The sequence below is a fragment of the Pelophylax lessonae genome (assembly GCF_965119305.1).
Source record: "Pelophylax lessonae genome assembly, chromosome: 2".
Lineage (NCBI taxonomy): Eukaryota > Metazoa > Chordata > Amphibia > Anura > Ranidae > Pelophylax > Pelophylax lessonae.
In genome coordinates, this window is record NC_138769.1 from 131,111,611 (window position 1) to 131,123,633 (window position 12,023).

Here is a 12,023-nt window from a genome sequence, read left to right on the forward strand (position 1 = left end):
ACGTCAACCACAGCCCAGGGTTGTCGGGAAGAAGCCATTGTCCCTATCAACATGGGGAAAAGGTGTTTTGGAGTGGGGGGGCGCAGAGCCCCCTGCCCCAAAGCACCCACCCCCCTATGTTGAGGGCATTTAGCCTGGTATGGTTCAAGAGGGGGGGGGGGCCTTGCTCGTTCCCCCCCGCCCCTCTCATTTCCTGACCTGCCAAGCTGCATGGTCGGAAAAGGTCTGGTATGGACTGGGGGACCCTACGCTATTTATTTTTAACATTTTTCTATTGCCGGGAACTTCTTTTCTTTTACATTCATCCGTCAATGGGGAAACCCGAAGATGGATGATGACATATGGTTGTTAGGGAGGCTTCCTAGTCCACTGCTTAACACCCAGCTACTTCTTCACACAGAAATAGAATTGGTCGATCGTCTTTCAACCAATGCAAATTCTAATCATTCAGAAAAGTTGGAATTTGTTACAAAATTAATGAATAAATCAAATTTTAACGAAAATGAATCCCAAAACCAAACTAAACAAATTCCATAACTAAACGAAATTAGTAACGTAATGAATCTATCCAAAACAAAACTAAACAATTTTTTCTGCTCTGCACGTGTCTGACAAGCAATGATTGGAGGAAGGGGGAGGGATGCAGTTTGGATAACAAGGGATTATTGTTGGAAGGGGAGGGACGCAGTTTGGAGAGCAAGCAATGATTGGAGGAAGGGGAGGGATGCAGTATGTATAGCAAGGGATGATTGGTGGAAGAGGAGGGGACGCGGTATGAATAAAGAGGGATGAATGGAGGATGGGGAGGGATCCAGTGTGGAGAACAAGCAATAATTGGAGGAAGGGGAGGGAAGCAGTATGGATTATGAATGAAAGATGTGGAGGGACACAGATGGGATAACAAGGAATGATTGGAGGAAGGGGGGGGGGTGCAGTATGGTAGGTGGAGAGACAAAGTTTGGATAACAAAGGATGAATGAAGGAAGGGGAGGGACGCAGTATGGATAACGATTGGAGGAAGGGGGAGATGCAGTATAAGGAACAAGGAATGATTGGAGGAAAGGGGGGGAGGGGTGCAGTATGGATAAAGAGGGATGAATGAAGGAAGGAGAGGGATGCAGTATGGATGAAGAGGGATGACTGGAAGAAAGACAGGGATGACTGGAAGAAAGATAGGGATGATTGGAAGAAAGATAGGGATGATTGGAAGAAAGAGAGGGGTGATTGGAGGAAAGATAGGGATGATTGGAGGAAAGAGAGGGATGATTGGAGGAAGAGGAGGGATGCAGTATGGATAATGAAACATAAATAATGGAAGGGGAGGAATGCAGTATGGATGGATAACATGGAATGAGTAAAAGAAGGGGAGGGACGCTAAATGGATAACAAGGAATGATTTGAGGAAGGGGAGGAATGGTGTATGGATAACAAGGAATGATTGGAGGAAGGGGAGGAAGGGTGTATAGATAACAAGGAATGGTTGGGGGAAGGGGAGGGACAGTGTATGGATAACAAGGAATGATTGGAGGAAGGGGAGGAACAGTGTATGGATAACAAGGAATGATTGGAGGAAGGGGAAGGACAATGTATGGATAACAAGGAATGATTGGAGGAAAGGGAGGGACTTTGTATGCATGAAGATGGATGATTGGAGGGAGGAGGTACAGATGAGACGAGTTCCATGGTGCCAGGGGCGGTGTGTGGGCGGGTTTCTCCCGCTCGGTCCTCCCTCTCCTCTGCCTGTGGCCGCAGTGCGGACCCCGCAGCTCCCCGGCCGCTGCATGTCTCCCGGCCTCGCTATGTGTGAGAGCGATATGCGGGAGGTGGTGGGCTCCGAGCCGGGAATGGAGGTGCTGGAGAAACGGGAGCGCTGGCGCTGTTATGTGAGTCGGGTGACGGTGGAGCCGGTGATGTTCCTGGCGATGTTCGGTGTGGCGCTGCAGGGTCCCCTCACCACCCAGTACCTATGGGAGAGGCTCAGCGCCGACATCGGCTACAACGGGACTAAGACTGAGGGCTGCACCAACCTCACCAATGTGCTGGAGAAGGTGAGACCGGGACACCTGGGTGGGGCTGGACTGTGTGCTGAGCTTCACTGGAGGTAAACCTGTTACCTAATACACAGAGCACTGCACCCGTCACCTAATACACAGAGCACCCTCCACCTAATACACAGAGCCCCCGTCACCTCCTACACAGAGCCCCCGTCACCTCCTACACAGAGCCCCCGTCACCTCCTACACAGAGCCCCCGTCACCTCCTACACAGAGCGCCCGTCACCTCCTACACAGAGCCCCCGTCACCTCCTACACAGAGCCCCCGTCACCTCCTACACAGAGCCCCCGTCACCTCCTACACAGAGCCCCCGTCACCTCCTACACAGAGCCCCCGTCACCTCCTACACAGAGCCCCCGTCACCTCCTACACAGAGCCCCCGTCACCTCCTACACAGAGCCCCCGTCACCTCCTACACAGAGCCCCCGTCACCTCCTACACAGAGCCCCCGTCACCTCCTACACAGAGCCCCCGTCGCCTCCTACACAGAGCCCCCGTCGCCTCCTACACAGAGCCCCCGTCGCCTCCTACACAGAGCCCCCGTCGCCTCCTACACAGAGCCCCCGTCGCCTCCTACACAGAGCCCCCGTCACCTCCTCCACAGAGCACCGGTCACCTCCTACACAGAGCACTGCACCGGTCACCTCCTACACAGAGCACTGCACCGGTCACCTCCTACACAGAGCACTGCACCGGTCCCCTCCTCCACAGAGCACTGCACCGGTCCCCTCCTCCACAGAGCACTGCACCGGTCCCCTCCTCCACAGAGCGCCCGTCCCCTCCTCCACAGAGCGCCCGTCCCCTCCTCCACAGAGCGCCCGTCCCCTCCTCCACAGAGCGCCCGTCCCCTCCTCCACAGAGCGCCCGTCCCCTCCTCCACAGAGCGCCCGTCCCCTCCTCCACAGAGCGCCCGTCACCTCCTACACAGAGCCCCCGTCACCTCCTACACAGAGCCCCCGTCACCTCCTACACAGAGCCCCCGTCACCTCCTCCACAGAGCACTGCACCGGTCCCCTCCTCCACCGAGCGCCCGCCGCCTCCTCCACCGAGCGCCCGCCGCCTCCTCCACCGAGCGCCCGCCGCCTCCTCCACCGAGCGCCCGTCGCCTCCTCCACCGAGCGCCCACACGTTTTTCTCATGAGAATAGGTCACCAAAGGACACTTACACTGACCAGCCCCCCCTCTTTAGTTGGTATAATACTGCAGCCTTGTACAGAAGTCCTGATTATTTTTGTCCCCTCTTCATGTACACTTTTATTCTGTCCTTGTCAGAGTGGAAATATCAGGTTGTAAGATGAATGTGTCACTTTGCTGTGATAAAACACACATTAACAAACTGTCCTATTACATAAATCATAGAGCCAGGAGGAGAACCTAGTTGTGAATCCTTTCAAAGTCATGTGACCAGTTTTCATCCAATTACAGACCTCTCTGCTGCGATAAGCAGAGAGAACTCTGTGTGGTAACAAAAGTTTCACTTCCCAGCCCACATTTTATGAATGGTCCACAGTTTGTGTATCAGTGCAGGAGAACGGATGGCGATAAGATGCGCTATTTTAGGACCCTTTCTCACCAGATGCATTGGGCTTACGCTGTCAGATGTTTGTGTTCCAGCATAGACCAGGCAAATTGGCTTGTTTCCAGCGGTGTCAGTTCACACCACATCATTGCTGTGGTTTGTGCAGAAGAAAGTACTGCATGCCCTACTTCTTTCAGTGCAGCGGGTTGTAATGTCAACCATCGCAATGCTGCTCCAGTGAATAGAACTGTATTGAAATGTCACTCACGAAAACAACCCTTTATGGAAACTGGTCAGGAAGTATAAGGAATGCCATTTCTTCCATCCTTCTGAAAATACTAGTTGCCTGGCTATGTCTGCCTCCAGTGCCACAGAGTCGGACCCGGAAAAAGTATGCACCACAAGTGCAAAATACTCACTGTGTCTTTATATTGGTTCTAGGCTAGAATCTGCAAAATAATTAAAGCTAAAAAATGGTTATACCAGGATGATGCCTGCAGCTATAGGAATCATCTCGGTAATATTTTGTACAGCCGGAAGCCGTCTTTTATGTAAAAGCCATCCTTGCGGCTAATTACTGGATGGCTTTTACAGGTGGCGGGAGGCGTGCTTTTCCTTGTTCTACCGTCTCAGTGGGGAGCCTGAAGTTTAAGCTGGCGTTTCTGCTGCCTTACCACAGAGCTTGTGGAGGACTGGAAGGTCCCCAATGAGCTTTATGGTAAAGGAAACCAGAAATGAGAATTTTCCTCCCTTCTGGCTTCCCGGATGTAAACAGCGCATATCTTGGTGTGATCAGATGCTTTAAAGGGCAGAGGAGACATCTGGGGTCTAATAGACCCCATGTCTCTCAAAAAAGAGTTGTTGCTGCCTATTGCTGTCACATGGGATGTTTACAGTCCTCCTGACAGCATTAAGTGATTTAAAAAAAAAAAGCTGGTCCCACATGCATACATAAACAGCGATGACACCACACATGTGAGTTATTGCACCGAACGTGAGAGCGAGAGCAGAAATTCTAGCACCAGACCTCTTCTGTAACTCTAAACTGGTAACTTGTAAGGGCTTTTAAAGCATTGTCTATGGTGAGGTAGTTTGTCGCCATTCCATGTTAGGTATCCATTTACTAGGCATAATGCCATCTTTTATATTTTACCAAAAATAGTGTATTATATTGTGTTCATGTGCATTAAAATTCATCAAAGCGTATTCTTTTCCCAAAAATATGCGCTTGGGAAAACCGCTGCGCAAATGTTGTGCGACCTAAATTGCAAAACTAATATTCTCTAGGGCCTCTGCTAAATAATAAAAAAAAAAATATATATATATATATATATATATATATGTGTATGTATGGGGATTTTAAGTAATTTTCCAGTAAAAAATACAGATTTTTTACATTAAACAAAAAGTGCCAGAAAAAGGCCTGGTCTTTAAATGGATTGAGGGCTCTTTCACACCAGAAACTGCAAACAACAAAGTTTAAAGGGCTCTTAAGTGCCGGTTCACACTAGGTCGCTCCGACTTAGGGGGTGACCGGTGAAGTCGCGTGCAGCGCGACTTCGGCGCAACTTGCATGGACTTCATAAAATGAATGTCAATGCAAGTCGCCTCCAGGTCGCCCCAAAGTAGTACAGGACCCTTTTTTTAAGTCAGAGCGACTTGTGTCGCTCCTATTAGAACCGGTCCTGTACTACTCAATTACCGCGACGGTGCACGACTTGCCAGGCTGACCAAGTCGCCTGACAAGTCGTATTAGTGTGAATAAGCACTAAAGGTTTTTGTTTTTAATAAAAAATAAAAATAAACCTGTTAGACCCTGTTCACACTGGGGCGACCTGTCAGGCGACCTGGTCGCCTCACAGGTCGCCATAGGTCGCCTGCCGTAGAGAAGCTGTGAACCCGTTCTAATAGGAGCGACACCAGTCGCTCCGACTTAGAAAAAGCGTCCGGAGCTTCTTTGGAGCGACCTGCATTGACTTCAATGTTATGAAGTCCGTGCCGGCCGCTCCGAGGTCGCGATGCGAGCTGCGCGCCGAGACCTGTGAGGTCGCCCTGGCAAGTTGGATCGCCCCAGTGTGAACGGGGCCTTATACTTACCTGCTCTGTGCAAGGATTTTGCACAGAGAAGCCCCAATCCTCCTCTTCTGGGGTGCCGGGCAGTGCTCCTGGCTCCTCCTCTTCATTGGGTGTCCCCACGGAAAGCAGCTTTCCATGGGGGCACCCGTGAGGGCGCGTTCCTGAGTCTTGCGTCTATTGACACAGACAGTGGAACTTGTATTGGTGCATTAAAAGAGAAGTATGGGAGTCAGGGTTATTGCACATTTATTGTAAATATAGGTGGTGCGCTAAATCCAAATAAATATGAACAAATCAATGTACATAAATCATAATCATAAAGTCCCAAATTCAAGGTGATGAAACTCTTCAAATTATATGTTCTGGTGATACAAAATTGATGGTGATAGGTTCAAATGGTGACTTTGAAATCCCTCCACCTAGTGAAATTCCTCCTTACCGGACGGATATGAAGTAAGTGCAAATTATGAGGTGTTTCAGATAACCGATTTCTTGTGACCACACAAAAAGAAATAGTGCTCTTCACCGTGCATGCAATAGCCAAAAATGGCCTCTTACCGGAACGCAAGGAGGCGTGCCGTCACTACGTCGCTCGGGAGTCCGCGCTGCAGCCGGACACGAGCATTACAGAAATTCCCTCACTGCTTAAATTGAATGTTTCATGCGATATCAAGCCATCTACATGTAAGTGCATTTGTATATACAATAAACGCTTTATAAAGGGTAATACACTATTAGTCATCATTGCCTTACATGTCCACGTTGGAAACGATGATATTAACCCTGCTGAACCCTGGCAACTGACCGCATTGATTTATCTGGAAAGAGGCAGTTGGATCATCCCCATGAGTTTGCAGAGTGCTGCTTATATACCGTTCCGGTAAGAGGCCATTTTTGGCTATTGCATGCACGGTGAAGAGCACTATTTCTTTTTGTGCCTGTCACAAGAAATCGGTTATCTGAAACACCTCATAATTTTGCACTTACTTCATATCCGTCCGGTAAGGAGGAATTTCACTAGATGGAGGGATTTCAAAGTCACCATTGGAACCCTCTTACCATCAGTTATTTTGTATCACCAGAACATATAATTTGAAGAGTTTCATCACCTTGAATTTGGGACTTTATGATTATGATTTATGTACATTGATTTGTTCATATTTATTTGGATTTAGCGCACCACCTATATTTACACTATTTATTCATTATTTTTCTGGTAGCAGCTTTATCACGGACCAGCGCACTTTTTCTTTTTCACATTTATTGCACATTTTATATTTAAAGCGTTTTGTTACTCAAAACAAAAAAAATCCTGTTCGCTTAACCACTTCAGAACCGCCTCACGTACATTAACTGCGTCATTGCGGCCCTTAAGCGCAAAATCAAGTACCTGTATGTGATTTTGTTGAAGGGCTGAAGGGGGCATGCTGCTGAAGCCTCGCTCCCGCTGTGATTGTCTCCCACTGTGTCTAATCTCACCTGTGATCGTTCAGGAGAATGACAATAACGGCAGTCTGCCTATGTAAACAAGGCAGATGGCTGTTCTGCCAGACAGTAAGAGAGAGATCGTGTGTTCCTACTAATCAGGAACACGGATCTCTCTCTTCCTGGAGTCAGTCCACCCCCACACAGTTAGAAAGCACTCCCTAGGAGCACACTTAAACCCTTGAGCTCCCCTGATGTTAACCCCTTCCCCGCCAGTGTCATTTATACAGTAACTGTGCATATTTAGCACTGATCACTGTATGGGTATCACTGGTCCCCCCCCCCCCCCCCCCAAAAAAAAAGTATCACTTAGTGTCAGATTTGTCCGCCGTAATGTCGCAGTCCTAATAAAATTTGCTGATCGTCGCCATTACTAATAAAAACAATTAAAAAAAAAAAAAAAAAGTCCATAAATCTATCCCATAGTTTGTAGATGCTATAACTTTTACGCAAACCAATCAACATATGCTTTTTTGAATTTTTTTTTTTTTTTTTTTTTTTTTTTTTTTTTTTTTTTTTACCAAAAATATGCAGCAGAATACAAATTGGCCTAAACTGATAAACAATTTATTTTTTTTTTTTTTATTGGGTGTGTGTAATAGCAGAGAGTATAAAAAAAAAAAAAAATATATATATATATATATATATATATATATATATATATATATATATATATATATATATATAATTTTCCAAAATTGTTGCTCTTTTTTTGTTGATAGCGCAAAAAATAAAAACCACACAGGTGATCAAATGCCACCAAAAGAAATCTCTATTTGTGGAGAAAAGACATTGATTTTATTTGGGTACAGCGTCGCACAACCACGCAATTGCCAGTTAAAAGTGACGCAGTGCCTTATCGCAAAAAATTGCCTGGTCATTGGGGCTGAAGTGGTTAAAGCATGTTATACAGTGCTTGTGCTGTGTAATTTGGCCCACCGTATCGCTTAAAAAAAAAAAAAAAAAAAAAACCTGACTGATCCTGCCAGTTTCTACCCTCCCCTCTGTACAATGACTACGGTGTATCATGGCTGCTGAGCCCTGACATCGTGGTCCGTGTACATGCCTGTGTCATCCGCAGCCCTGCTCTCTGCTCTTCTGCCCCCCCCCCCTTTCTGCTCCTGTGTCAGTGCCCACCCTCCTGCTGCTATTAAAACTTATTTTTCTCTATAATCCTCTCTGTTCTCTGATTGCAAATGCTTCTGTCTCTGTGTTTTTTATAAAAAAAAAAAAAAAAAAAAAGCCCCCTTTACCGCAATTCAGAGCTGCTCCCGATGATCACTTGACTGGCCGCCTCTCCTCTTCTCCTCCCGCCCCACCTGACGTCAGCCAGGAAATCTCAGCCCCGCCCCCTGCATCTATCAGATGGGGAGAGGAGAGAGCAGGCCAGACACGTGATCGCTAGGAGCCACTCTGAAATTTGATAAAGGCAGCTTTTTTTTTTTTTATCCGAGACAGGAGCATTAGTAATTAGGGTACAGAGAGGATTATGTAAAGCAGTTAGAGTGGGTTAACACTTTAAGTGGATGCAGAATTGGTCCTCCACCACCACCACAACACTAAGAACCGAGCGATCTAATACCGCAGACTGCTTGGTTCTCACAGCTCCCCCAGCAAAGAGCTGCTGACTCAGTCAGCAGTTCTCTGCTCTGCCCTCTCCTCGCTCACTGCGCTGGGTTTTGGAGGGGGCGGGCGGCTCGCTGAGAGGCTGAGCTGGGTGTCAGTCCAGGCACCTCAGATCCCGACCCTGTGGTTGTGATGATGCGGTGCCTGGACCGACATCTGTGACGTCAGCGGAGCACAGACTTCAGACCGCTCTTTGCTGAAAATGTGTCACAGAAGTGCAGAATGGAAAGCACTCCTGTGATCAATAGATGTACAGCCGAACAAGCTTTGGCTGTACATCTCCTTTAATGTTTACTATCTCAGGAAGTATGTATGAATCAATAATGGGCACTCAACACTGATCACCTCAGTGTTCATTCAGATAGACCAAGGATTAGTAAATAAGACCGTCATTGACTGAACTTCCACTCTGCCATCCTGAAGATCAGTCCTACCCGCTGGGTGCTTGCAGTCTTCTCCCCTGCGCAGTCCGCGGTCTTCTACCCGGTACAGGTTGGGAGAGAGCAGGGGACAGCTCAGCAGGCACAGCAAAAGATGGCGAAATGTTCAGGGGACCATCTGTCAATGGATCCTCCCCACATGCCGCTGGCTGCTTCTCCTCTGCACAGCCAGCTGTCATCCCTGGTGCAGGCAGTGGTGGTGGTGGGGTTATCAGAAGACATGGGTTAATCACACTGTGTAAGGGGCACAGCAGTGGGGAGAATCTGTGTCGGTAGAGGGGTCATCTGCTAAACATAGCTATGCATTTTATCAGAAGAATCAGGAGGAATAATCTGATAAATGATCATAGTCGCTAAAGTGACCATAAGCTTATAGCAGAGTGGAAAATGCACTTTATACAAGGCATACTGACCTAGCCAGCTGAAAGCGGTTCTGTGCTGTCGTATGTTTCAAACACATTTTTGCGCTGATAGCCTTTTTGAATTATGTGTGCCATCGTATGCCTTAAGTTAGTAGCAGCAAAAGGGGTTAAAGCGTATCTAAATCTGTAATGCGGTATATTGTCATTTATTTCAGTTTACTAGTGCTTGGTGCTGAGGCTGCATTCATTTTCTTTTTGAAGCTTTTTTTGCTTTTTCACCTGATGATTCTGCAAATAACACACTTCCTGTTCCAGGGTGGCTACGCCGCTCCTCTCTCCTGCTCTCTTGATGTGGGCTACAAACGTGTGCGTGTGTTTATCTGTATTACATTGGGGGCAGGGAAATTGGCAGTTTAGAGAAGATAGCTAGAAAGGAAGATTTTCTTCTGTGCAATTCATAAGTACAATGATCAGTCACTGCTGTGGCTTCACACTCAGGAAAAGCACATTCAGACTGGCCATACATTATACAATTTTCTTTTACAATTTCCCTTTTAGATCTACCAAAACCATATAATATGAGGTCAAACTGAAACGCAATTTGTATGCAATCAGGCAGGCCCTTGCACTTCATAGTGGAAGGTAAATCTAAAGAAAGCTAATCAGAAACTTCAGACTGTATGGCCAGCTTAAAAGTAAGTCCATTGTTGGAAACAAGTCTGCCCACAGCTTCGCTTTGTGCTGATATCCTATGTAAAAAAAAAACAAAAAAAAACACATATATTTTTTTTTTTTTTTTTTGATGTACTACAGGTTAACCTCTGACATCCAAAGAAAAGCATCCTTTGAGGATTTTGGAAACTGTGGAGGACTTTGAGGTTTGACTACTGTAGCAGTATAAATTGAGAGTACGTATTAAAGCTGAGTTCCACTCAAAAGTGGAACTTGCTCTAAGTGGTCCTGACCCCCCTGACCTGCCATATTTGGCATGCCATTTTTTTTTTTTGAGGGGTGGGGGGGGGGGGGGGGAGCAGGTACCTAGTTTTGACAGGTTCCCACTTTGCTCCCCCTCTCTTCCTGCAATCTTCTGAGGCACGTCACAGGTTCCAGAAGATTGCCCGTCTATTCAGGACACGCAACGCCACTTGCGCATGCACAGTGCGCACCCGGCTGTGAAGCCGCAAGCTGTCACAGCTGGGTGCCCACACTAGCGATGCCGGCGCCATGGGGAGAAGACGGAGAGAACCGACACTCCCCCCGGCCGCATCATGGGACAGGTGAGTGTGTGTTTATTAAAAGTCAGGTACACTTTTTGTAGCTGCTGACTTTTTTCATTAACACAAATGCCAGTGGAACTCCTCTATAAAGTCGTCCTTTGTTATTAAAAAAAAAAAAACCTGTTCTACTTGCCTGCTCTGTGCAGTGGGATTGCACAGAGCAGCCCAGATCCTCCTGTTCTCGGCACTCCTGGCCCCTCCCTTCTGCTAAGTGCCCCCACAGCAAACAGTTTGCAATGGGGGCTCCCAAGCCGAGTTGCTGCTCTGTGTCCATGCAGACATGGAGCCGCATCTCAGCCCCACCCCTGTCTCTCCTCACTGACTTTAATTTACAGCAGCGTGAGCAAATGGTGCCCCACTGCTGTCTCAGCAAATGAGGCAAGAGAGTCCTGGGCAGCCAAGACTCTCATGCAACACCGCTGGATCGAGATAGGGGTTAAGGTACGTTTTAGGGGGGGCATTAAGATAAAAAAAAACCTTCTGACTTTAGAACCACTTTAATAGTTTTATAATACAGCTGTGGTAATAGGTGTGCATAAACGCGTAATTAGACATTTTATAGCATGACTGTTTATTGAGGATCAAACATCACAACACTGCCTGAGTCACCGGATAATTTATACTGATAGTGTTTTGCAAAACTTGCAAATGAAATACCACGCTCAGATTGTTATCTCAGGTTTCTGTGTACAGCCACCCACTATATAGGGCCTGTGTTCAGTTGGGTTTAGAAACATTTACCATAGATGCAGGCTTACAGAATATGTAAACCCAACATTTCATATTCCTGATATGTGCCTGCTGTACCATGTACTTGTATGAAAAAGTATCCTGTTCTCTTTGTATTGCTTCCTTTGTGTGAAATCCCCGGTGTTCCTGCCTGTCGCTCTACATTCCTATTTAAAAATGAGCACACTAGGCATGAGAGCACAGCATGGTCACTTTTTTGGTTGTACTGGAAACTTACGATCAGATTATTGAACGATCTGTCGTCCGTTTTTGTTGCATGCTAGTCTCATGTGGAAAGTGAAGAGGTTACTTTCATACGAAAATTCCCGTACGACAGAATTCAACTTCAGAAGTGATGTCATGTGTTGAATTGTTTTGTATGTGTTCTTTCGTTTCTGAGCATGCCTAGTCTTGCTCTTGCGATTTTCTTCGGACGAAAACTGTGTACTAATTA

At 46.9% G+C, this 12,023-nt stretch overlaps 1 protein-coding gene across 1 annotated transcript in view; it reads left to right on the forward strand.

Moving 5' to 3' along the window:
• The first annotated feature begins 1,718 nt into the window (after positions 1-1,718).
• Positions 1,719-12,023, forward strand: part of SLC46A1 (solute carrier family 46 member 1) — a 52,920-nt gene continuing 42,615 nt past the window's right edge. The window contains exon 1 of the mRNA XM_082246070.1: positions 1,719-2,048. Coding sequence (XP_082102196.1) covers positions 1,782-2,048 — 267 coding nt within the window. The 5' untranslated portion in view covers positions 1,719-1,781. The remainder of the gene's footprint in view (positions 2,049-12,023) is intronic.